Source organism: Egretta garzetta, unplaced genomic scaffold (genome assembly GCF_000687185.1).
Source record: "Egretta garzetta isolate BGI_Z169 unplaced genomic scaffold, ASM68718v1 scaffold158, whole genome shotgun sequence".
Classification (NCBI taxonomy): domain Eukaryota; kingdom Metazoa; phylum Chordata; class Aves; order Pelecaniformes; family Ardeidae; genus Egretta; species Egretta garzetta.
This window is the reverse complement of record NW_009260430.1, coordinates 149,613-171,692: the sequence shown is the minus strand read 5'-3', so window position 1 is coordinate 171,692 and position 22,080 is coordinate 149,613. Positions and strand designations below refer to the sequence as shown.

Below are 22,080 nucleotides of genomic sequence, written 5' to 3'. Positions count from 1 at the left end.
CCATCTCGGCGGGAGCTGGCTCAAACCTCTCTAGTGGCTGTGATTGCAGCACGTCAGGAGTGGAGGAGGAGGAGGAGGAGGAGGAGGAGGAGGCAACAGAGCCGAGGTTGCGTTTTGCTGGGGCTGCGCCGAGCAGCCTGCGACCCCGAGCATGGAGTGGCTTCCCCCTGCCCGCAGCCGCCGTGTGTGTCGGGCTGTAGCGTGCATGAAAAGCACAGTGCAATACTGATGCAACACTAATGGTACAGGCCTTTTCATCCACAGATCCTACGGTTTTTTCAAACAGACAATAGTAAGGGAGCAGCCCAGAACAGTGGGTGTGAGCTAAACCACGATTTGTATGAGATGTATCTTGATTTTTTTTTTTTTTTTTTTTAAGGATTTGCTGATTGTGCTGAAAATCAATTTTGCTAAGGGAAACAACCCAAATATCAATGAAATAGCCATTTGCAGCAGGTGATGTTTTCACAGCTACAGTGGCAACTTCAGGTGCTAAAATCTGATTGATCTGCCAAGCACCAAACAAGCAAGCTCTGAGCACAACACGGTGGCTCTGAAAACTCACCCTGAGCCTTCTCTTCCTTCACCAGCCACGGCTGCATGACTACATTTCATCTTATACCTTGTGGGTGGTACAGAGAAATCATGATGTGTCAGAGGGAGACAATCATAGAATCACAGAGCCATAGAATCATAGAATCATAGAATGTTTTGGGTGGGAAGGGACCCCTAGAGGTCACCCAGCCCAACCCCCCTGCAGGGAGCAGGGACACCTTGAACCAGATCAGGTTGCTCACAGCCCTGTACAACCCCAGCTTCCGTGCCCAATGTGACGTTGTGTTGAGCTAAGAGGATAATTCCGTGCAGGTAAGGTGTGCGCCTTCACCTCATTTCGGCATGCTGAACCCTTCACAAACCGGTCGGGAACCTTCCAGTGTGTTTGCAAAGTACCTGTCGCCACGCTGTGCCTCAGCACAGACAGCATTCGGCTGAGGCCACGCCAGCAAAGCGAGCTCTTTAACTACACCGTGTTATTTGCCATGTGGACTGCTTGGTTAGGCCTTAAATCAGCCACTATTGCTCCGGCTCCTTGGCTCAGCAAGCGGCTTTGTAAATTGGGAAATGAGGCACACACTGGAGAGCATATCAAATTTTCCCATAATTTGTTCTCTGAACAAAGCATCTTAAATTTCAGGAATACCCAAACATTTTCAAAAGCGTAAGAATCGGTTAAATATTTTTGTGCAATGGATAACTTTATCCCCTTTAAAACCAGCACCAAGTTAAGCAGGTCTTAACTATTCAATAGGCAGAGATAAACAACTGAGGTTCATCCTGAAGCTTGCTGTCTTCTTGGGGGAAACCATGTTGTTATATGGTGGTACAGCCCTTAGCACTTCCAGCTATCATTAGGGACAGTAAAAGAAATCGTGACCTTTGAAATCAAAAAGAACGCTCCCAGCCCAAGGATAAGGTCTCCGTGGATAAGGCTTTGCTGTACGCATCACTTGCTGAGCATTGGAGTGAGTTTCTCATGCTTAAAATTCCCAGAGAGAAGGCCAGCTAAGCAAGCTCTGGATGACTGTGGTTATGGGATTAGCGTCTCATGATGCGACCAATGTGTAAAGAAAATCTGAAATTTACTGTCTGATATCCAACTGGAAAACAGCGTTGAGTAAAGAGTGCCCCATTCTGGCAAAAAAAGCTTTTCTGAGTGCTAGTAAAAGTAAGTGCTAGATCACACGAAGACAAGACATGAACTAGATGGGTTGCTTTCTGAGAAAAGAAGGGGGAAACGGGAGGAACAACTGGAAAAGTTCAACAGAACTTTGCTTTCAAATGTAATGGTGTATGCAGAAATACTCAGCCCATCGTGAAAATGACGGCTGGGAGTGCGTCAGAGGTTTGCAGGAGCAATATCCAGCTCCAGGCCGAGAGCACAGAAGGGTGAAATTGGAAATGATGGAGAGACAATGAAAAAAAAAAAAAAAAAAAGAGGAGGAAAAGGAAATTATCTGGATTTTTTTGTTTTGTTTTGTGGTTTTCTTTTCTGACAGCACTGTAGCATTCCCCTGTGGTCCAGCACCTCACGTGGAGCATGAGCCGCAGAGGCCTCTCTGGCAACCCCTCTGCAGCCCTCAACATCTGCCAGCCCAACTCCCGAGCTGGATTTTGATTAATTTGTAAGGAGCTCATTCAAAACTATTTTTGGGAAAGGATCGGGGGCAGGAACCAGCTGGCTCCCCCACCCCAAATTCCTGAAAAGTAAGGGCACCTGCAGCTCTTCCCTGCTCCTGCTCCTTGCAGGTCTGAGCAGAGGGAACGGAGCATCCTGCCCCAGGATTTGGGCGGAGGGTTGAGGTGCCTTGGTGAACATCTGATCCCCCGGACCTGGTGCCTGCAACACAGATTAGAGCAGCCCCGGTTGGTTTTATTGTACTTTGTTAAAAATAAACCAGTGAGATTATCCCGCGTTTCCTCCCCCTCAGCTATATTCTCTCCCATTTTATTTTTAAGCTGTCTTCCAAGTCTTCTTATCAGAGTAGTCCGGAGATGCACACAGGCATGAGGACAAGGCTTTCCAGATGGTGCTGCTGGTATCTGGTTGTTTTGGCTCGTGTGACATGCGACTTGTTTTGCTTCTCAGTCTGTAATTAATTTCTAATGGCATTTCGATCATGTGCCGGGACAAGCCGGTCTTGTGCTTCCTCCGGTGAACCGTTCTTCTCTTATTCTTTCCAGATATCTTTTTGTAGCAAACAACTGCCTCTTGCATTTCCCGTTTTCTCTTTGCTGAAGCACTTAATTAAATGAACTATTTACTTTTAATTTGAAAGCACTGCCCCTGTGGCAATGGTATTTTAGAAAAAAGGCAGGCGCTTCAAAAGAAGCTCTGTTCTCATTCAGGGAAGGTGCGTGTCTCTGAAAATATTATCCAGCAGACAGCGAGCTGCGTCTCAGGGGCTGCAGCTGCATCAGAGGTGCCTGCTGATAGATTTGTTGAAGGCTTCCATGAAGGAATGCCACAATTTGATTTTAAGATGAAAGCAAATTTCTGAGTACTGATTTTTCCCCCAATATATTCTCATTTTTTTAGATCAGTTCTTCTCCTTAGAGTAACTTTCAATTCCAGAAGATCATGTTTCCTTATTCTTTGTCTTTTCCACCTGGAGAAGAAAAATGTCCTTTCCCACTTGACATTACTTGGATACAGAAAAAGAAAATAGTATAGCCTCAGACTGGGGCCAGCAGTTATTCCCTCAAACCTGCAAACCCAGCCTCTGCCAACCACAACTGCTGTGAAAGGGCAGAAAACTGCGGGCAGGTTTGCAGGCCCTTCCTGGGGAGCCCGGGGCATCGCTGGTCCTGGGGGGGACCCTTCTCCACTCATTGCTGGATGTTCACCTGGTCCCTTTGGTCATAGCCTGGGCTGGCAGGAGGTCTGGTCAGAGCCCTCAAAACTCTTCCTTTTCTTCTGCTTTTGAGGTTTAGTGCTGTAAATTGCTTCCTCAGGGTAATCACTTCATTTCAAGAGGGAAGAGCAGTGGAAGGCATAAGAAGAAAATTCGTGGCTTCTGAAGACTTTTAATTTTGAAGAAAGTTGTGATCATGGATTAAAAGGAAAGAACCCAAGGTATTCATCAACTCCGTTCCTGATGATATCAACAAGCTTAGGAGAAAGAGAATCAGTTGAAGTGGGAAGTATTATTGGTGTAATATTCTTTCATTTGCACCAGGGGGAAACAAGTGAGTTAAAATCAACTGATTTCCATGGGTTTACTCGTGATCATTGCTAGGAGGAGAGAGCAGAGTTTAAGTCCCGTGGTCCTAATGTGCTTGTGAAGTGCTTTAGCCCGGCAAAGAGTACCGGGCTGCCAACGAGTGAAGGTGGGGATTCAGAGCCCATCTCTGCCACAGATTTGTTCTGTGACCTTGCACAGGTCACCTCATCTCTGTACGCTGGCTGCCACCCCTCAACACGAGGAATAAACGGGCATGTCCTCAAAGGGATGTTGTGAAGTGAAAGACATTAAAGAACAGAGGCCTCTCAAACTGTACCAAAGAATAGATAAACGGACAGTAGCACTTAATCTTTTGTTGCTGTTGCGAAGTGCGAAGTGCTGTGAAAAATGCAAATATAAAGACACTCATCATCCCCAGGGAGTCTGGCATGAAATGACGTGCACTGACTCTGAATCCTGAGAAAATCAAACTGTAAGCACAGCTGAAAAAGTACCTTTTGCTGATGGATCCCTCTCGGAAAAGCTAGGTGAGGCCTTTCTTTAGCAAGAACACTAACTTCAGGTTACCTTATGGCTTCCTTCGTTATGGCCATAATTAGCTAGCACACCGTATCCAGAGTATTGCAGGGGAAGGGCTACAAGAGGTGTGAGAGGACGTGGCATTTGTATGTGCAGCACCGTCTCCATTAAAAGAAATGCTTTCAGCCTCTACTTTCCTTCTCTATTTGTAGCCATATTTACCCCATCAGAACAAGTGTAAAATGTGTCTGTCCGCCCACCTTCCTGCGCAGAGCCAACCGCTCCAGTGGAAGTCCACTAATAAGGAATGGCACCACGCAGAGCTAAACATACCCTGCAACATCCCCACGCTACTACGTGCTTCCCACAACCTATTTTGGGGAATTTGCTTTCCTAGGCTCAGTAGTCCGAGTCAATGCTTAATAAAAACCAGAGAGTGTGAATTCCCTGTCTGTCAGAGGCTTCTCTACAACGAATCAGTCTGCTACGTTCCCACCAGATGACTGCTTTTTGGGTCTCTCTCACAATCTTAGCTGCTTCCTTCCTACCTAACAACTTTACTCCTGTTTTCTGCTGGAGAATCCTATTGCTCTAGAGCAGCCCTGAGCATGGTCTGGTTGTGCTCCCCCCTTAACCCACATGCCTACCAAGACCCCAAGGACAAACTCTCCAGCTGTTCCTACAGTGGCCAATGTGTTCAGAAGCCACGATATCAGGGATGGCTGAGCCTGCATCAGCAAGTACACCCTCTGTATCACCCCAGGTTTGGTGGGGCTTCCTTGGCAGATAATTTTTGACTTACCCCAGGAGAGCAGGCTAAGTTAGCGTACTTACTGAGAAATCGGCGTCTTCCGCTCGCAGGTGGTCTGCAATGTAGTGAACGCCTTCCACTGCCAGCTTCAGGGCTGGGGACATCAACACAAGGTGCTGCTCTTTGGCGCTGTGAGTCTTGCTTCCTTGAGCTGGTGTTCCAGCTGCCTCGCTCTTTTTGCATTTACACTTGCACTGAGGGGGCTTGTGCTGGGGCTGCTCTTCATTTCGGTGGTACCGCTGGGATGCTGGCGAGCCAGTGGATTGACCATTGGTCTGGGAAGAGTCCTCTTGCAGGTAGCAATACTGGATGCTCCGGGACCTACAGCGGATACTCCCTTCCTCTGCCTTAGTGGGGCTGTACATCTGCTGAACACTTAGTGATCTGCCTTTTGAGATGGAGGTGGTCTGGGTGTCGCTCAGGGGGCGGCAGGAGGGCTGTGGAGAGGAGCAGGTCACCTGTACAGGCTCTGGGTGCAGCACAGAGTACTGCCCAGAAGGGGACTTGCAGACAGGCTGAGGCTTGGCTGGCTCCTCGAGGTGGGCACAGAAGGAAGATGTGGGTGATGGCTCATTACTCTGGGGGCTGGGGGAAGATGAGGTAGTGAAGTTGGGTTCTACGTCAATCTCAGACCAAAGCCTTGGTGTGTTGGTTATTTTGTGCATGGATTCAATGAGCTTCTTGCAATTGTCTTTCACTGTGGAGGGACGTTTCATGAAGAGGAGGCGTGGGACTATGTCAAGGAAGATCCTCCTCACCCAGTCAGGCATCGTGTGGGTACGCGGGGAACGATGGTGCACATTGAGCACGAAGACGGTGATGATGATAGACAAGGTAACAAATATCATGGTGAAGAGGAGATATTCCCCAATCAGAGGGATGACCAAGGAGGTAGACGGGATGATCTCTGTGATGAGCAGCAGGAACACAGTGAGGGACAGCAGCACGGAGATGCACAAGGTTATCTTCTCTCCACACTCAGAGGGCAGGTAGAAGACCAGGACAGTCAGGCAGGAGATCAGCAGGCAGGGGATGATCAGATTGATTGTGTAGAACAGTGGCAGCCTCCGGATAATGAAGGAGTAAGTTATATCGGGGTAGATCTCTGTGCAGCATTCATATTTCTTGCTGTTATAATTGCCCACAGCGTTGATGATGACCCATTCCCCGCTCTCCCAGTAGTCCAGCTGGTCCACATGACTGTGCATGCTCACCAAGTCTATCTTGGCTTTGTCATAGGTCCAGGAGCCGAACTTCATTGTGCAGTTTTGCTGGTCAAAGGGGAAGAAGGTAACATCGATGCTGCAGGAGCTTTTATAGATAGCTGGTGGCATCCATTTAATTCTCCCATCATAGAAGAGGTGGGCCTTGGTCAGGTGGGTGACTGCAAAGTCACCGTCAGCACTGGGAGAGACAGAAGACAAAAAAAGACTAAGGCTTCTCTGGGACACCTCAGCTCTGTTAAAGAAATAGGATATGTAGCACCTGACTTCCAAAACCACACTCGGGGCACCTGAGAGATGCAAGAGGCACATCACATGCAAACACTGGGCCCAACCACTCCGTCCAGCGGGTTTTGAACTCTGTTGGCTTATGCAAGCACTGGATTTGCACGCAAACGTAAATTTGCACCTTCACCTTGCCTAAGTCAGGTCCTTGTGGTGGATGTACACAAGCTTTCCTCGAAGGTGTCCCATGGATGCCCTGGAAAGGGTTGAGTTTGCTTTAGAGAGGTGGGAGCAGCCGCTCTCCAGTGGCGTGGCTGTGGGCTCTGCGGAATTAATTGTGACAGCTGCTAGAAACGAGAGTGTTGAGTAATCATTCGGTCCCTTACACGAAAAGCAGCAAGAACATCCTATTAATAGGAATAATGGAAGTTAATCTCTCGCTTTCCCAGTCAGGAAGAGAGCTATCTTTTACAGTGTCTTCTTACAGGGACTCTCAATTCGGGTCTGTGTGCTGGTATAAGATAAACAGATAACAACCCGGGATTTTCTATCAGAAAGCCATTTTTCAGACAGTGAAAAAGCTATTGCATAACCAGCATTTTTTTTTTGGTTTGGATCTGCTTTTCTCGGCCCATCACTGCACTGATTTCCCGCAGCACTGTGCCATGCACCCGTGACACCAGCTGCTTCCAGCTCTTCGTGGGGACTGGGAGACCAGCAAAAGAGATCAAAAAAGGCAACCAGAGAGGCACGTGCGCTGGGGGTTTGGGGGAAGAAAGACCACCAAGGAATGCTGTACTCCAGCTGTAACAGTGTTGGAGAAAGGAGGGAGGCTGAGAAACTCCGGGAATGGGATCCCCAGCCCTGGAGACAGCCCTGTCCTCCACCTGCCTCAGCATCACCAGCCGCAGCTCCGCTCCCTCCTCACCCACGGCACTGCTACTGCACATTAAACGTTGGACCTGCCGCTTGCCCCGGTGTGTGGAGGCCACAGAAAGAAATGAGCTCCTTAACAGATTCAATTAGCACAGCGGGTAATTAATGCCCTGCATGCCTCCCCTGCTCTCAGTGAGGAGGACACATGGGCTGTGACACTCAGGCTCCACGTCTGGGGCCAAGCCCACCAGTACCTTTTCTGCAGCAGCGTCTTTCCTCCAGGCAGCCTCTGCAGGGTCGGCAGCCTGTGTCGGCTTACACAGAGAGGCAAAACGGGAGCGTTCAGAGCTGCACAAGAGACTCCTTGTTCAAGTAATCATCGTGATGGAGACTCATCGTGATGGAGACTCGGTGTTTGAATCACAAAATTATGCCTTCACCTGAAAATGCAGCCCCCTTGTGCAGTGACTGGCTGAAACTCCAAACCCTTCTCCCTCCCTTGATGTCTACTTGCAGACAGTCACAAATTTCTATTTGGTATCCTTGGACAGTCACAACCAGGATCAAACACCCTGGTTCAAGGAACCTGAAAATGGGGGTGAGGTTTGGATAGAGCTGCCATTTTTTTCGTCACGAGCTGATGTCTGGAAGGTTGAAATCCCAACCAAAAAAAGCTGGTGCAATCCCTTTGTAGAGCAATGCCCTCAAGTCTAGCTACAGGAATAGAGAAAAGAGCATCTAAAAAGCAGGGAGGGACTTGGGGACCATCTTCCACACCCGGCTCGAGCTGCTGCAGAGCGTGGGGAGGTGGAGGAAGAAGCCCGTTGTGTGACGCCAAGTCACAAACAGCAACGCTGCTGAACAAAGGGGAAGCTGAGCAGGGGAGGGAAAGCTTCTGCTAAAAACTTGAGATGAATTATTCAGGCTGATATAGATAGAAAGCTCTCTGCTCCTGCCCAGCCCTCCCGGTGGGAGCCGCTCCAGTCTGCAGCCACTTCCCCAGCAATCGGCGAACTCCCTTGGCCCCGCTCTGCGGCTCCAGCGCTCAGATGTGCCGTGACAGCAGCCGCGCAGTGACGGGGTGCGCTGGGGTCGCCCCTCTCCTCTTCCTCACCAGCAGCAAGATAAACAGCGCAAGGACGAGCCGGCAGGGCCCCCTCAAGCTGCTGAAGGCAGAGGAGGCTCCCTAAATTTATTCCTTTAGGAGATCATCCATTAATTCATATGCAAAAGGGGAAAAAAAAAAAAGACTTTCTGATATTTCGTCTTGCCTCGTGAAGCATCCTCATCAGTCCATGGTCACACCGGCTTCCAGTGAGACTGGTGCAGGGCTGCTCGTTTTGGGAAACAGCGGCAGGATCTGGCCCTCAGTGAGCTGTGCTGGTGAACACGACGTCTAAGCAGAGGTGGCCCATGCCCCCAGCATCTTTGTCTTTTGGGAAAATTTTCCAGGTTGGTTGAATTAATGGAAAAATAAACTCCGAATTATTGTGTGGTGAGGAAACAGGTTTTTACTGAACTCTTCTTTGTTTCTATAATGGAAAGCCTTTGTTCTTTGTGGCAGATTTTGGAAAACAAAAGAACACAAAAGGACCCAGTGCTTTTTGAGCTCTGCACTGGACTTTTTCTAAAGCTTTAAAGGGTTGAGTTCTTTGTTTGGGTTTTTTTTCAAGTCAGGAAAGCTAAAACTGTGTACAAACCCAGACTGCTGTCTCCAAGGGCTCAAGGCAAAACCACGATCATGTTTTACTCCAATGCCAATAAAGCTGAGCAATGCCACCGTACCATCCACCCAACATCTTTCTTACCTTTTCTTCCTTAAATCTAATTTACACTCCAGGACCACTTACTTTGGATGAAAACCATCTCTTTTTATTTTTTTTCTCCTGGGTTTTGCCTGCGCTGTAAAGCCTGACTGAGACCTGAAGCGTGCACAGCCAGTGCCAGTCCAGTGTTTGCTGTTCTTGGTGGTTTTCTTTCTAAATCTTGATAGGAATTTGGAATCCAATTCTGCATCTGATGAGATCTCTGAGGCGTGATTAAATCATTCATTAATGGAACAGTATGGTTATAATTGGACTCATATTACAGAGAAGGGGTAACGAGCATCCACTGGTGCTTCCCTTCCTAGGCAGAGCAATGTGTACATGGCTGGGTAAGCAACACAGGTGTGTGCTTTTCCTTTTGAAAACTGTTGGCAAAGGGCATGAAACTCTTGCTAAAAATGCATCCAGGAACAATAATAATTCACGTAATTGTGTTTCATTCCCAGAAATGTGTTGTCTGGCCGTTTTGCAGTCTCTGCGTGAGTAGCCACACGCCTCTCTCCTGCAAGCGTAGCTGTAACCAGTGCGATGCTGCCCATCTTGCCAGTTAATTCCATACATGATCTGCTGCTTTGATGAGGAAGATATTTTTTAATTGCTTGCCTCACAAACGCAGCCTCATCCTGAGGACTCTTTGGCTCACACATGATTACAAATAACACTGGCACCACCTTCCAAACTGGATTTTGCCCGCAGTGCCATGCAGAAGTGAAACCAGCAGCAGAATAGCTTCTTGCATTTGAGAGTCAGCTCATTCTGAGGAGCCACAAAACACCCTGGGATCCTCCTGCTTCTCCTTCGCCAACCTCACAGGGCTGTGAAGTAATTCCTGCCTTTACCGGGTACGTTTGAACTTCTCATTGCAGTTCAATGTGAGCAATTTGGATGCAGGGTATATTAGCCATGCTGTTGTACGTACACTGTAGCCAAGCCAGCTATATCGTGCAAAGGCCGTGTTCGCAGTTGTCTTAACCGATTGTGCAAATACATATTTTTGCCTCCTTCTCCAAGTTTACCACCCACACTGGCCCTTCGAGCATATGCTTACTGGAATGGAAGCTATGCTCACCGGCACCCTGCCAATGCAGGGTGAACCTAGAGAGGTGCTTTCATCCTGGGTAACACTTCCATTCTGCTCCTCTTGACATGAGGAAGGGAGCAAACAAGGCCATCAGGCTGTCGATGGTCCTCCGAAGCCTTTCCCCAATCTCCTCCAAGGGATGAAGTTGAGACAACTGACTGCAAATGAAGTCTGCGGTTATGAGATTGAGGAAACCCTGTTTTCTTGTGAAAACTTTTGCTGTGGGAAAATCCATTCTTGGCCCAGTTGTGCTGACAGTCCTGCCTGCATAACATGAATATTTCCTTAGACAGGAAGGTGGGAGATCCGATATAGTGGGATGGAGCAAATCTGCAGTCATTCCTTTATAGTGGTAGCACATTTTCATCTCATTCAGTCTAGACCACAGTGTCGTGATGGTTGTCATGAAAAACCATTTGGAAGGAGGAGCAAGCACAAGGTAAACATCACAGCAAGAGGTTGAGAATTAAGATAGTCAGGCTCTCCCGGCTACTTTGACCTGACTGCTCTAAAAATCTGTTGGTAACAAAGTACAGGAGATCCTATATTCTCATGTCAAATACAACAGCACACACATAGAATCATAGAATTGTTTAGGTTGGAAAAGATCTTTAAGATCATCAAGCCCAACCGTTCCCCTAACCCTGCCATCGCACCTCTAAACCCTGGCCCTAAGCACCTCATCTGTCCTTCTTTTAAATCCCTCCAGGGATGGGGACTTGACCACCTCCCTGTGCAGCCCCTTCCAGAGCCTGACAACCCTTTCATTGAAAAAATTTTTCCTAATGTCCAACCTAACCCTGCCCTGGCGCAACTTCAGACCATTTCCCCTTGTCCTATTGTCCATTCCCAGGGAGAAGAGGTTGACCCCCACCTCGCTACAGCCTCCTGTCAGGCAGTTGTAGGGAGCGATGAGGGCTCCCCTCAGCCTCCTCTGCTCCAGACCAAACACCCCCAGCTCCCCCAGCCGCTAAACTAATAAAGACGGAAGACAGTTGCTTATTCCTTTGCCAACGGAAATAGCGCTGCTATACTCTGCAGCTTTTGGTTCCTCATTCTGGGAATAAAGGCTGCTCTTCAAAAATATTATAAGTTTATAAGGGCTCAAGAATGGCATTGTTTTGCTGGCAGCCATCAACCACACTTCATTAAAAAGCTCTGCTGATGGAGATTTTTTTTTTGGTTTTGCCAGTTTCTATTTTCCCCGCAGTTGGGAGATACATCATTTCACAAAATTAAATGTTTTCAGAATGCATGTAAATGAGGCACACATTTATTTTAATTTCTGATGATACAATTTAAATCCAAACAGAGCTTTAAAGGCCTGAAAATCAGCTATATACGTATACGGATATAGCTAGAATGTCCTCATTTAAAGTATTTTTCATGGAACAGCAAGAATAAAGACAAATTTGAGCTTCAACACCCCTTTAAAGAATACACTCTGCACCCTGTTTTGTAGACATTAAAGAGGTGCTGCTGTAATGTTCAGATTAAAATACTCTCCAAAGGCAAATCACAGAATATTTTGTTTAACAGCTTGTCTTGTGCTACCAAAAATATAACTATGAATTCACAGGTTGGAAGGGACCTCTGGAGGTTGTTAAGTCCAAACGCCCTGCTCAAAGCAGGGTCAACAACAAGAGCATCAAGACCTTGTCCAGTTGGGTTTCAAGGTCTTGTCAACCTGGGTACAAACCAGATGTGCACATCTTGGGTGCATAGATGGAGGTGTCAGTGCCCTGATGTGTACTTCTGTAGGTCCCATCCCAGCTTCTGCTTGCTTCAGATGCTTAGAAATCATTGGTAACCACAATTTTGATCGTTCCTCAGTACAATAGGCATCTGTCTCAGAAATGGCTGTGCTACACCGGTGAAAAAAGCACAGGTTTCTCAGAAGGCTCTACCAGTGCTAAATTTGTACATTTGCCTTCAACTCTTCCCTTTGCCAAGCATCCTCATCAGCATTTTGTAGGCAAAACTCTACGTCTGTCCTTAGCATAATGGTAGAAGTCCTTGGACGCTAACTCAGCAACAGCCCATGAGAGAGATCCCTCTTATAAATTTCCTTCTATCAGTTCCCATATTACTGGGTAGAGCTTGGCAGCAAACCTCAAAGGCATCTAGAAGATACAATTCCACTCCAGGAACATAGTCATTTAAATTCCCAGAAGAAACAGGAAAGCCTAAGTGTGAAGTAGTGATTACGGGCCTATAATAAGTACAATCTGGTGCAAAACAACTTGATCTGTGCCAGTACACACTCATACACAAAGAAAAATGTCATGAACGTTTCCAATATTTTAAAGGTTAGACTAGGGCATCTTTTGGTATTTCTCCTCCAAACAGCTTTGGGATGAGTCAGGAAACCAGTGTTACTCCATGTCTCCCTGGGTGCAAACATCCCAGTATAGTTCAGAAGAACAAGCTGCTGTAATACAGTTCAAAAGAACTCTTTGCTTCCTCATGATTTTCAAAAGCCGCCTGCCAGATGATCTTCTAACCCAGTCCAGTAATCCTTTGTGCCCATATCACCACTGGGTGAATTCCTCAAGATATTTCCTGCTCCTAATTACAGAAAATTGTATTTGAATTCCCTTCATGTATGATCTTGGCCTTTATTCTTTTTGGTTTTTTTTTTTTTGTGACTATGGAGGCTAAGGCAGGGATCTCCTTTTGGAACAGCTAATACCAAAAAATATTGAGAAAAAAGAAAATGTTGAAGTCTGAATGTTCCCAGTAGCTTCTTGCCAGGTTTTACAACATCAGGCTGGAGAAGACAAATGGTACCATGCATATTCAGTTGAAAACTAGCCAGGGAAGCTGACATTTCCAGCTCCCTGTCCATCCATTAGGGTCAAGGACATCGTCTGGCATTCCTTTGGGCAGCCCTTAGCAGCTGGAGCACCTGGCTGCAAACCTGTGGTTTCAGGGTTTTCTCCTCTGGGGTTTCTGTGTTGCACAGGGTCCAAATGGCTCATCATGGTGGTGGAGAAGCAAAAAAAAATAAAAATAAAAATGCAGCCCCAAGGGCTTATTCTCCGATTAGGCTAAAAAAAAAATTATTTTTTTTTTTTTACTTTAAATATACAAAGGAAAACTAAAATGTGCTTAAAGTTCATTCAAGAATGGGAAAATAAGTCAATGCAGAGGATTAGCTAACGCATCTGTAAATGATTTGGTGGTGTCTGAAGAGCCTTTACAGGCTCAGCTAAGGAACAGCTGGCCTTCTTGGCAGAGGAGAGGCTTTGTCGCTTCACTATTAACTCATATTCCTCTGTTATACACATGTTTTGTCACATCTAGTAGAAACTATTTACAGAGTCTTGGAACTTATCTCATCAAGCCTGAAAATTCAACAGCTTATTAATTTCCCTGTAGAATATTAATTTGGTTTTAGATTCCTTATGAATGTTGACAACTACATGTACTCTCTAAGCCAAACCAGCTGAGTTTACTGATTTAATTTGGGCCTCTAGAGTGGATAAATGGAAGGTTTTGACAATAATGAGCTTAGATATGAGAATAGCCTCACAACAACGGGTTGGGTTTCCTTAAAGAGGTAAATCTCAAATCAATTTAAATTTCACCATTTCTATTGATACCCCAGGATGAGAACAAAAGAGGCGTTTGTATAATCTCCTGTCCAGAAAGTCTTCTTTCTGAAGGATACTATCCCAAACAGAAATACCATACTTCTGCCGGAGTATGCGGTAAGCCATAAATAACTCGCATCAAAAAGCCCGAACAGTGCAAAAAGCCAGTGTGGCCTCTCTCTCTCTTCCACCGAGGTCCCTGCACACAATTCTCTTGCTCCTAGGGACCCAGAATTCTGTGCATGTACTTTCAATTCCCTCTAAATATATATATATATATGTAAGATATGAGACAGAGTCCTTGTTAGCATCACCCATGACTAGCCACTGTCTCTGCAAAGCCTTTCTTTCTGGAACACTTCTAGCTGAGATTTCCGCAAACACAAACACTGTCTGGTTATGCAGTTGGTGAGCTGCTGTGCAGAAGAGCCTCATCTTGGTGTCCCATAGAATCGTTTAGGTGGGAAAAGACCTCTAAGATCATCAAGGCCAACTGTTAACCTAGCACTTCCAAGTCCACCACTAAACCATGTCCCTAAGCACCCCATCTCCACAGTCTTTTAAACACCTCCAGGGATAGGGACTCAACCACTTCCCTGGGAAACCCGTTCCAATGCTCGACAACCCTTTCCTTGAAGAAATTTTTCCTAACATCCAATCCTAACCTCCCTTGGTGCAACTTGAGGCCATTTCCTCTTGTCCTATTGCTGATAACCTGGCAGAAGAGACCAACCCCCACCTCACTACTATGGGTTTTGCCTTGCATGCATTGTATTTGCCTTGCCTTGTCTAGAGCACAAAAATGTACCGAGGTCTCCTTCTTTAGTGCTAGGGCCCTCCTTGCATGGACCATGCTCATCAACCATGGTGAGCATGGTGAGCCAAGGGAGTAGAAGCAGAGATGACACATCAGGCTCTTGTGTACCAGTAGCTCCAGCAAATGGATGGTTTGAAGCACAAAGGTCCCATAGACGATGGACATTCGCGTAGCACTATTTCCTTTGGCATTATGGTCTACCGCACCCACCAGAAGCTCTGAAAATAATAATTCTTACCTTTGTCATTAATTAAGCAATGAGAAGGACAAGGACATTTTTTTCCAGTGGAAGCCGTGAATGCCTTTCTCGGCTGCAATGTGAGGCACTTGCAATACAATATTCATGCTCAGAGTGTGTCCCTGTAGGATAGGAAGGGCCAAGTGCCTATGAATTAGTCATTTCAACTGGTCTAATCTCTGAAAGGTGCTCTGTGAGGATGCGATGATTTCCAAGAGGTTTGCAATCACTCCACACCACTGTGGATCAGAGACAAGCTAATGGGAAAGACAACAATTTCCACAGTCTCCAAAGCTCACAATCCCCTGGACAGATTCCACCTTCAGCCATATTTGGTTTTTTTTTTTTAAACAAAAGCAAAATCATATCAAACTAGAACCAGGCAACTGTCTATTAAAAATGAGCCTGGCTTCCACTGTGAGTGTTTCCTCTGAGTGTTAGCCACATATAAAGATGGTTTTGTTTGATGCTTGCAGCAAGTGTTTTCTCTGGAACCTGGGCTGGGGAGGGAGACTGGGATATCCTACATCCTAGGAGACTGGAGAGCTCTGGTACGATAAGCCAAGGAAAAAACAGTCTTGGCACTTGGACAGTCTTTCTAAGAATATCAACAGGCTCCAAAGGAAAGAAAGAAAATAACCACCTGCTCCCTAGGAAGCGTCCATACAAGTGACAGATTTCAAGCCTTCGCGATCAGGAACAAATATCTATTTTAGAATAATTCTAGAATGGTATTGGGCTGACCTGAAACCTGTAGCTGTAGACACACAAGTCTGATGTTTAATCATATTTTCCTTACTTAAGGCCATCCTTAGTAATTGGATTTTCTAGTTGATGGTGATGAATTAGGGGAGAGCTCCTTGGTGAAATGAAGTTGAAGAGGACTGAAAGCTCAAATCCAGTGTAACCGTGTATCTGATATGTGAAGAGAAAACCATACCTAGCAACCCCCAACAAAACTCCCTGTCCAGAGAAAGGGTCATTAGGAGAACAAAGGCCTTGTGATGAATGGGAGTTGTGTCATTTAAGGCACATTTGGGTCAGATATTATGAGGATCTACGTGAAATTCAACCACAGAGAACAAAATAAGGAGGAATAATTGCAAGAAGCGCCTTTACACCATGGGCAAAGAACATTTACAAGTATGGGTTTGCCCTCCGGCCGCGGTGCTCACACTCACTTGTTGTAGAGGACAATGTCAGGCCTCCAGATGAGCTCCGAGGGGATTCGGATGGATGTGACGTTTTCATATTCTTGGGGGTCCCAGCGTAGCTTGTAGTCATGCCACTCCTGCCAAAAATGAGGTGGTTACAAAGCTGGGAGAGTTCAGACTGCAAAACTGGAAAGGAACATGGAAAACCATATGCTTTTGTGCACCCACCTGCTTCACCCACACGTTCGTGGTCATCATTTGATTTTTCTCATCCTGAAATGCAAGATCAGATATTCATTACGGAAGCAGGCGAAGCGGCCAAGGAACTCATTAAATTTCTGTTAGTTGTACTTATGTAATTATAAATCACCTCTGCAATAAATGTAAGTTCCATCTTGAAAATAAAAAGCAGATGTTTCTGTCATTTAACACGGGACAGGGCACAGCTGCCTGATACTGCTGAACAGCTGAGCCTGCACCTAAGCAATCTTGTGAGCAGATGGACTGGAATTTATTGGGATTTTCCTCGGTGCTGATGGATTCAGCCTCAGACAATGGGGCCAGGCAGAGGAACAAGCTCCACACCTTGGCTTTGATCTGAGCACTGAAGGAAGGGGAGCGATGGAGACGATATATATCCTTACTCACACATGTGTGCATAGATTACAACACTCAGCCTCCTCTGCAAGTAGCGTTTAGTACTTCTGCTGTGAAACATTATCCGTGAACGCAGTTCTGGAAACACGAGGCTGAGCAGTGTTTCTCCTTTTACTAAATACATGAACTTAGAGCGCTATGGATTGGGTTTTCTGACTAAACCCAAGGTGCTCTGCTGACAGGTTACCCTTGGACAGCATGGTGTAGACCCATGCTGTCAACCAGTAGACTTTTTCCCAACTCTAAGTATAAATAGTATGGAAAGGTAGAACAAAAGGCAGAACTATATATATATATACACTTTTAAATAATGTGAGGCAGATATAATGCTGGCAGCACTGTAGTAGAATTCATCACCACTTGCTGCTTGCCTTCAATGCTTATTGCAACTTCTATGTAAACAACGAAGACGAATTATGTGGGGCAGAGCCTGGCGCTGGTCTGATTTAAGCATCATGCCAGAGCTCAGAGCTTATTTGTGTGTTTGTTTCTTTTCTCTCTCTCTTTGGTCGGCATCAAAACCAGCTCGACTGACAGGGCTCATTTGGAAGTAAACTGCTCATCATTAACCTTGCTCTGTGGCAGTTCAGGATTAATTCTGAACATTAAATCCAGGGCATTTTGGGGGGAGGCTGTGCCTGCTCCTTAATGAGCCCCCTCACTGCTGGTGTGGCACCAAGTGTAAAACCTGATCAGAGATGCCCTTGTCTGGGGTTAGGGACCAGAAGCACATGGAGGAAGGAGGAATACAGAAAAATATTCAAATGAGCAACAAAGAAAGGGAAAATATCCAGCTAATTCCTTGGGTGCTGATGGGGGATGAGGAATGCCACTGGAGGAGGCTGCCATGCCCTGGGCTGGACCAATCCTTGAGCATCTGCTTCTCTAGCCACTTTGCAATTCAAGCATCTGAGGGTCTCCACCACAGTCCCTGCACTGGGGTTCCCAGTCTTGCAGGAGCTACCCCTTACTGGAATTTGCCTCCCTGGCTGGGTGCAGCCCCTTGGTGGAAACTCCTGCCCACCACTACACCGGAGGGCTCTGCCACCCTTCTGACCCAAGCAGAGCATGACTCTAGTCCCACGGGTTTATCTCATAGAGGGTTTGCAACGTGCTAATGACTGCCTGCCTCCTCGCCAGCCCAGAGGATAGCGGGTGGTTCCGCAGCTGGCGGTGGCATTGCACTGCCTGGCCTCTTTGCTCAAGGTGAACATGGCACACGAGGTCCTGCAGAGACCCGGGCTCGGGAGGCCAAACGTGTTTCTCAGGGGCTGCTCCTAGACACATGTTTGATCCCTTACCACTTTTTTTTCTGGGCTCAGAAAACCCTCAGCACACCAGGGTGAGGTAAGGACAGGCAGGGATGTCAAGTTCCACATTGATTTTTGTTCTCCTGCCCCCAGCTTTTGTCAGCAGGAGCTGGGGTTTGAATACAGCTCTGATTTCTGTTTCAGACTTTTTGTTGTTGGGAGCTGAACGCTGGGGTCAAGTGATTGCAGGGGGGTTTATACCAACCCAGTGTCACTGTTGGGAAGGGGGGAGCCAGCTGAAGCGCTGCCGTGGTGGCAGAGGGTGTCATCAGTCCCCGACCACGCAGGCTGGGGCAGGAGGGGATGGGAGCTCTCCTCCAGCTCTACCCACCGGCCCTGGCACAGAACTGCCTGCTGGTCGCACTTCTAACCATTGACATGATTTTAAGAAGATTAATTCTTCTTAAGTAAACTGGGCAAAGCACTACGAAGCAGGTATATCGATCTCCCCTCTTCCACAATTCAGCAGCTGCATAATGGAAAGTCTCTCTCCTGCCTCCACAGTCACTAATGCCTCATCTTTAGTCTTATCAATTATTCAGATGAGAACCGTACAACTTCCACATTAGCGACTGCAAACAGCCCTGGATCGCTCAGGCTGAATTAAGAGAGAGGAGGGGAATGGAAGACCATTTCTGTGCTGCAAAGCTGGGAGCTGGTGGCTTGTGCCCAAGGAGATGCCACTCTCTAGCAACTGGTGCCTTTGATTGCACCACCTCGGCTGTGTCCTCTGCACCTCAAAACCCTATCTCAAAATACAGAGTGTTGCGAAGACTGTCCCATACCAGTGATGTCTCACGTTGCATTACACTGCCCGTTATCACCCCTTTTGCTCTGCCACACGAATACAGTAACGAGTGACAGAGCCCCCAAAAGCGAGGCTGATGCTTGCCCAGGAGATGTGCATCCACACGAACAGAGACAGGCGAGAGCAGCACGCGGGCGCAGGATCCGCACGAGCTAGAAAGCCCCGTGCGTGTGCTTAACATCTGCAGCCCTGCAGGGATCTCCTTTGGATTCAACACTTGACCTGAACACACTGTGGTGGAGTAATCCTTTAAATACCGGCAGCAGTCCAGAGTGAAAACCACTCCGTTTTGTACACAGCGTAGGCAGCTTGCACACGTGCAACTTCTATTTGAGCAAACATTCAGGAACAATTTTCTTATTTGCCAGGTTAGCTAAAACTTTCATTTGCAGAAAGCTCTTCAGGCAAGCTCTCTCCCAGAGATGCGTTCCTATTACCTTGGGGAAATCAGTGTTAATAATTATGGCTCCAGTTCCAAATCTGTCTGGTTTTTCCCTTAGCCAGGACTCTCTGGCATTTATACCAGTTGCTCCACTGCTCTGCTGTGATCTATCCCACAGGTTTCTATAAGCAATTTGGGATTTTGCCTATAGTAAATGAAGAATAAATGATCCACTTTGATGACCAGCTACTTACATGAGTCAGCCCTCGTTCCAGCAGAGCTGTCTGCGTGATAGCTCTCCTCTGCTGAGAGCAAAGGCTTCCCAACCCGACCCTGGATCAGCCAGTAAAACCCCCCCACACCAGGAGCCTTTCCCCGAGCCCCGAGCTGGTTAATCTTGGCCCCTTGTCGCACAAATTGGTTGCACTTACAACATCGATGAGCTGGGCAATGGACAAGCCGAAGCGGACGAGGACCACGTCGGAAATGTTGGCGACGGGGCGGGACCACTTGTTATAACCGGAGAAGAGTTTCTTCAGGAGACGCTCCTCCGCATGGGCTCGGGTTTCCACGTGGCCGAGGGCTGTGGGGAAGGCATGGGGCACGGCGGCGTGAAACGCGTGCAGCGCCAAGCGCCGGCATAGCTGGAGCCTTCTCCAGGGATGGAGGGGGGGATCCCCAGGCCAAACCCAGCGATGGGCAAGTAGGGACACATGGGAGGGTGATGCCACCCTGGTGACTTCCTTCTGCCCTCCCCCCCGCTACCCCAGGCATCGCTGTGTATTTCTCACTCTATTCACCCACCGTGGCCAATTCCCAATGTAGGGTTTTCTATTGCAGAGCAGGATTGGTCTGTGGAAAGTGGGGGCACCAGTAAAACCATTTGAAAAATACTACATGGGCCATCCTCCCCTGAATCTGGTTTAATTTTTATGGCCACTTTGCAGCAAGTTTGTCTGCAAGCAGGAAAGAGGGATGCTAGAGGGGCAAGACAAAAAAGAAAAAGCAGCCTCCTGCTGGGAGATAGGGATTTTGGATCAGATTTACACGCAAAAACTGGCATCAGATGCACCAGGAAAAAAAAAAAGGCAGACTGAAATTCAGCTTTTCAAACCAACCTTCATAGCTGGTCTTTCACAAAAGCGATGGGTGAAGGAAGAGGATGGGGGAGAGCACAAATTGGGTAAGAGCACAGTGTCTCTCAAGAATTACTTTAAAAGTTGGAGGCTGCAAGGAGCAGCCCCGACCCTGCACGTATGCTCCAGGAACGGTCAGAGGTGCCTGTTGGTTATTAAAAATTAAAGCCACCTTTCTTCCAGGGGGGGCTGCCGGAGGAGCTGCGCTCCTGTGCCAGCTGGGTGCAGATGCATCCTCCACTACCGATGGCGGGGAGAGGGAGCCGGGGGCTCTCCCCGCATCTCTCGTGGAATATGGCTCCTACTTAGTCTTTAGCTGCCCTGGATTATACAAAGGGAAGCATTAGCTGAGCACTGGCTGTGCTCTGCCCAGCCGGAGCTGTAGCCCGGAGACACATTAACACACTTTACCCAGGGAAGAAAAACCCAGGCAAGAAGCAGGACTGAGCCCCTGCCTGTATCCTCCCTCCTGCCCCCTTCCTCACCACGGCGTTAACCCTTTCCCATCAAATCAGGCAAGGAGCGGAAAATAAAAGCAAAGCCTTGCTCAGCAGAGGCTGGTACTCAGGGGACCTGCAACGATGGGGCAGGAGGGTGCAAGAGTGGGGGAAATTCCATCGACAGGGAGCAGTCTTCACAGCATTCCCGGGAGAGGGATAAGGGAGAAAAGAGCTAAAGAGCGGAGCAGGGGTAGAAAAGCTTTCTCAAACTTACCGGGGAAGATGCTGGCACACAGCAGGAGGAGGAGGTTTCCTTTAGACACGAGAAATCCCATCGTGGAGCAGAGCTCAGGCTCTAGTACACGGATTCTCCCGTCAGGGCAACTTTTCCTCTCTGCGTCTCTGGATCCTCCAGCTTCATTCCCCTAAACCCCTTTATCTCCCTCCCTCTCACCTGCCCCTGGGAAGGGGTAATAGCTGGTGGCTTGGTTGGTTTCTTTTTTCTCTTCTGACTGATTTCCAGCTCTTCCTCCCAGAAGGATGCTCTTCCCTGGGACACGGACACACATACACTTGCAAGAGATGCGCAAGGGCTGCAGAAAGCTCCTGTAAAGAGACACGACACGCACAGCCTCCCGGGGCTCTCCTGCTTGCTCCTCTCCCCCCTTCCTACGGGGCGGTTTGGCTGCTTGATTTGTTGCTGCCGCTGCTGTTTTCTCCCTCCCCCCAGCCCTTTGGGCAGCCTTTGCTCAGATTTTGCTGCGGATGGGCCACCGATGCCCACGCCAGCCCTTGGTGGAGCAGCGAGGGAGCACGGAATGTTTGTATATTTAATGTAGTTAGACCTGCCCACCTCCTGCTTCGGAGGAGGAGAGAATCTGTGCGCTCCAGCAAACAGGCTGCAGGGAGGAAAACTTTTAGCATGAGAAATAAAGGGGGAGATCCAGACCCCAGCTGCAGCCAGAGGTGGTGGATATGGGGCCATCTGGGATGCTTAGAGCACCTGAAGCCAAAGCAGTTCTTAATTAACGAAAGCTGTCTGTTTAATCTTGTCCAAGTGCTTTTCAAAATCACTCCCGTAGACTAACAGGGTAATTAGCCTGAGAGATATTTCTGGTCTGGGCATGTATCATTGCTGTCGACAGTTATTGACCCTGCCCATGAGAACAGGGCTCTGCTGTGCTCGGTGCTGTACAAACACGTAGTACAAATACAAATATTAGTCTCCTCTCAGAGGC

The 22,080-nt window shown here is 47.6% G+C and overlaps 1 protein-coding gene across 3 annotated transcripts in view; it reads right to left on the bottom strand.

Moving 5' to 3' along the window:
• Window positions 1–21,177, bottom strand: part of CHRNA4 (cholinergic receptor nicotinic alpha 4 subunit) — a 22,114-nt gene extending 937 nt beyond the window's left edge. The window contains exons 1-5 of one of the 3 annotated variants that reach the window (XM_009643687.2): window positions 21,117–21,177; window positions 19,698–19,849; window positions 16,338–16,382; window positions 16,137–16,246; window positions 5,097–6,477 (exon numbers count right to left, since the gene is read on the bottom strand). In XM_009643687.2, coding sequence (XP_009641982.1) covers window positions 5,097–6,477; window positions 16,137–16,246; window positions 16,338–16,382; window positions 19,698–19,849; window positions 21,117–21,177 — 1,749 coding nt within the window. Of the gene's footprint in view, window positions 1–5,096; window positions 6,478–16,136; window positions 16,247–16,337; window positions 16,383–19,697; window positions 19,850–21,116 lie in introns of those variants that run through there. The other 2 variants (XM_035899283.1, XM_035899284.1) reach the window with 2 other exon arrangements.
• Window positions 21,178–22,080: the final 903 nt, after the last annotated feature.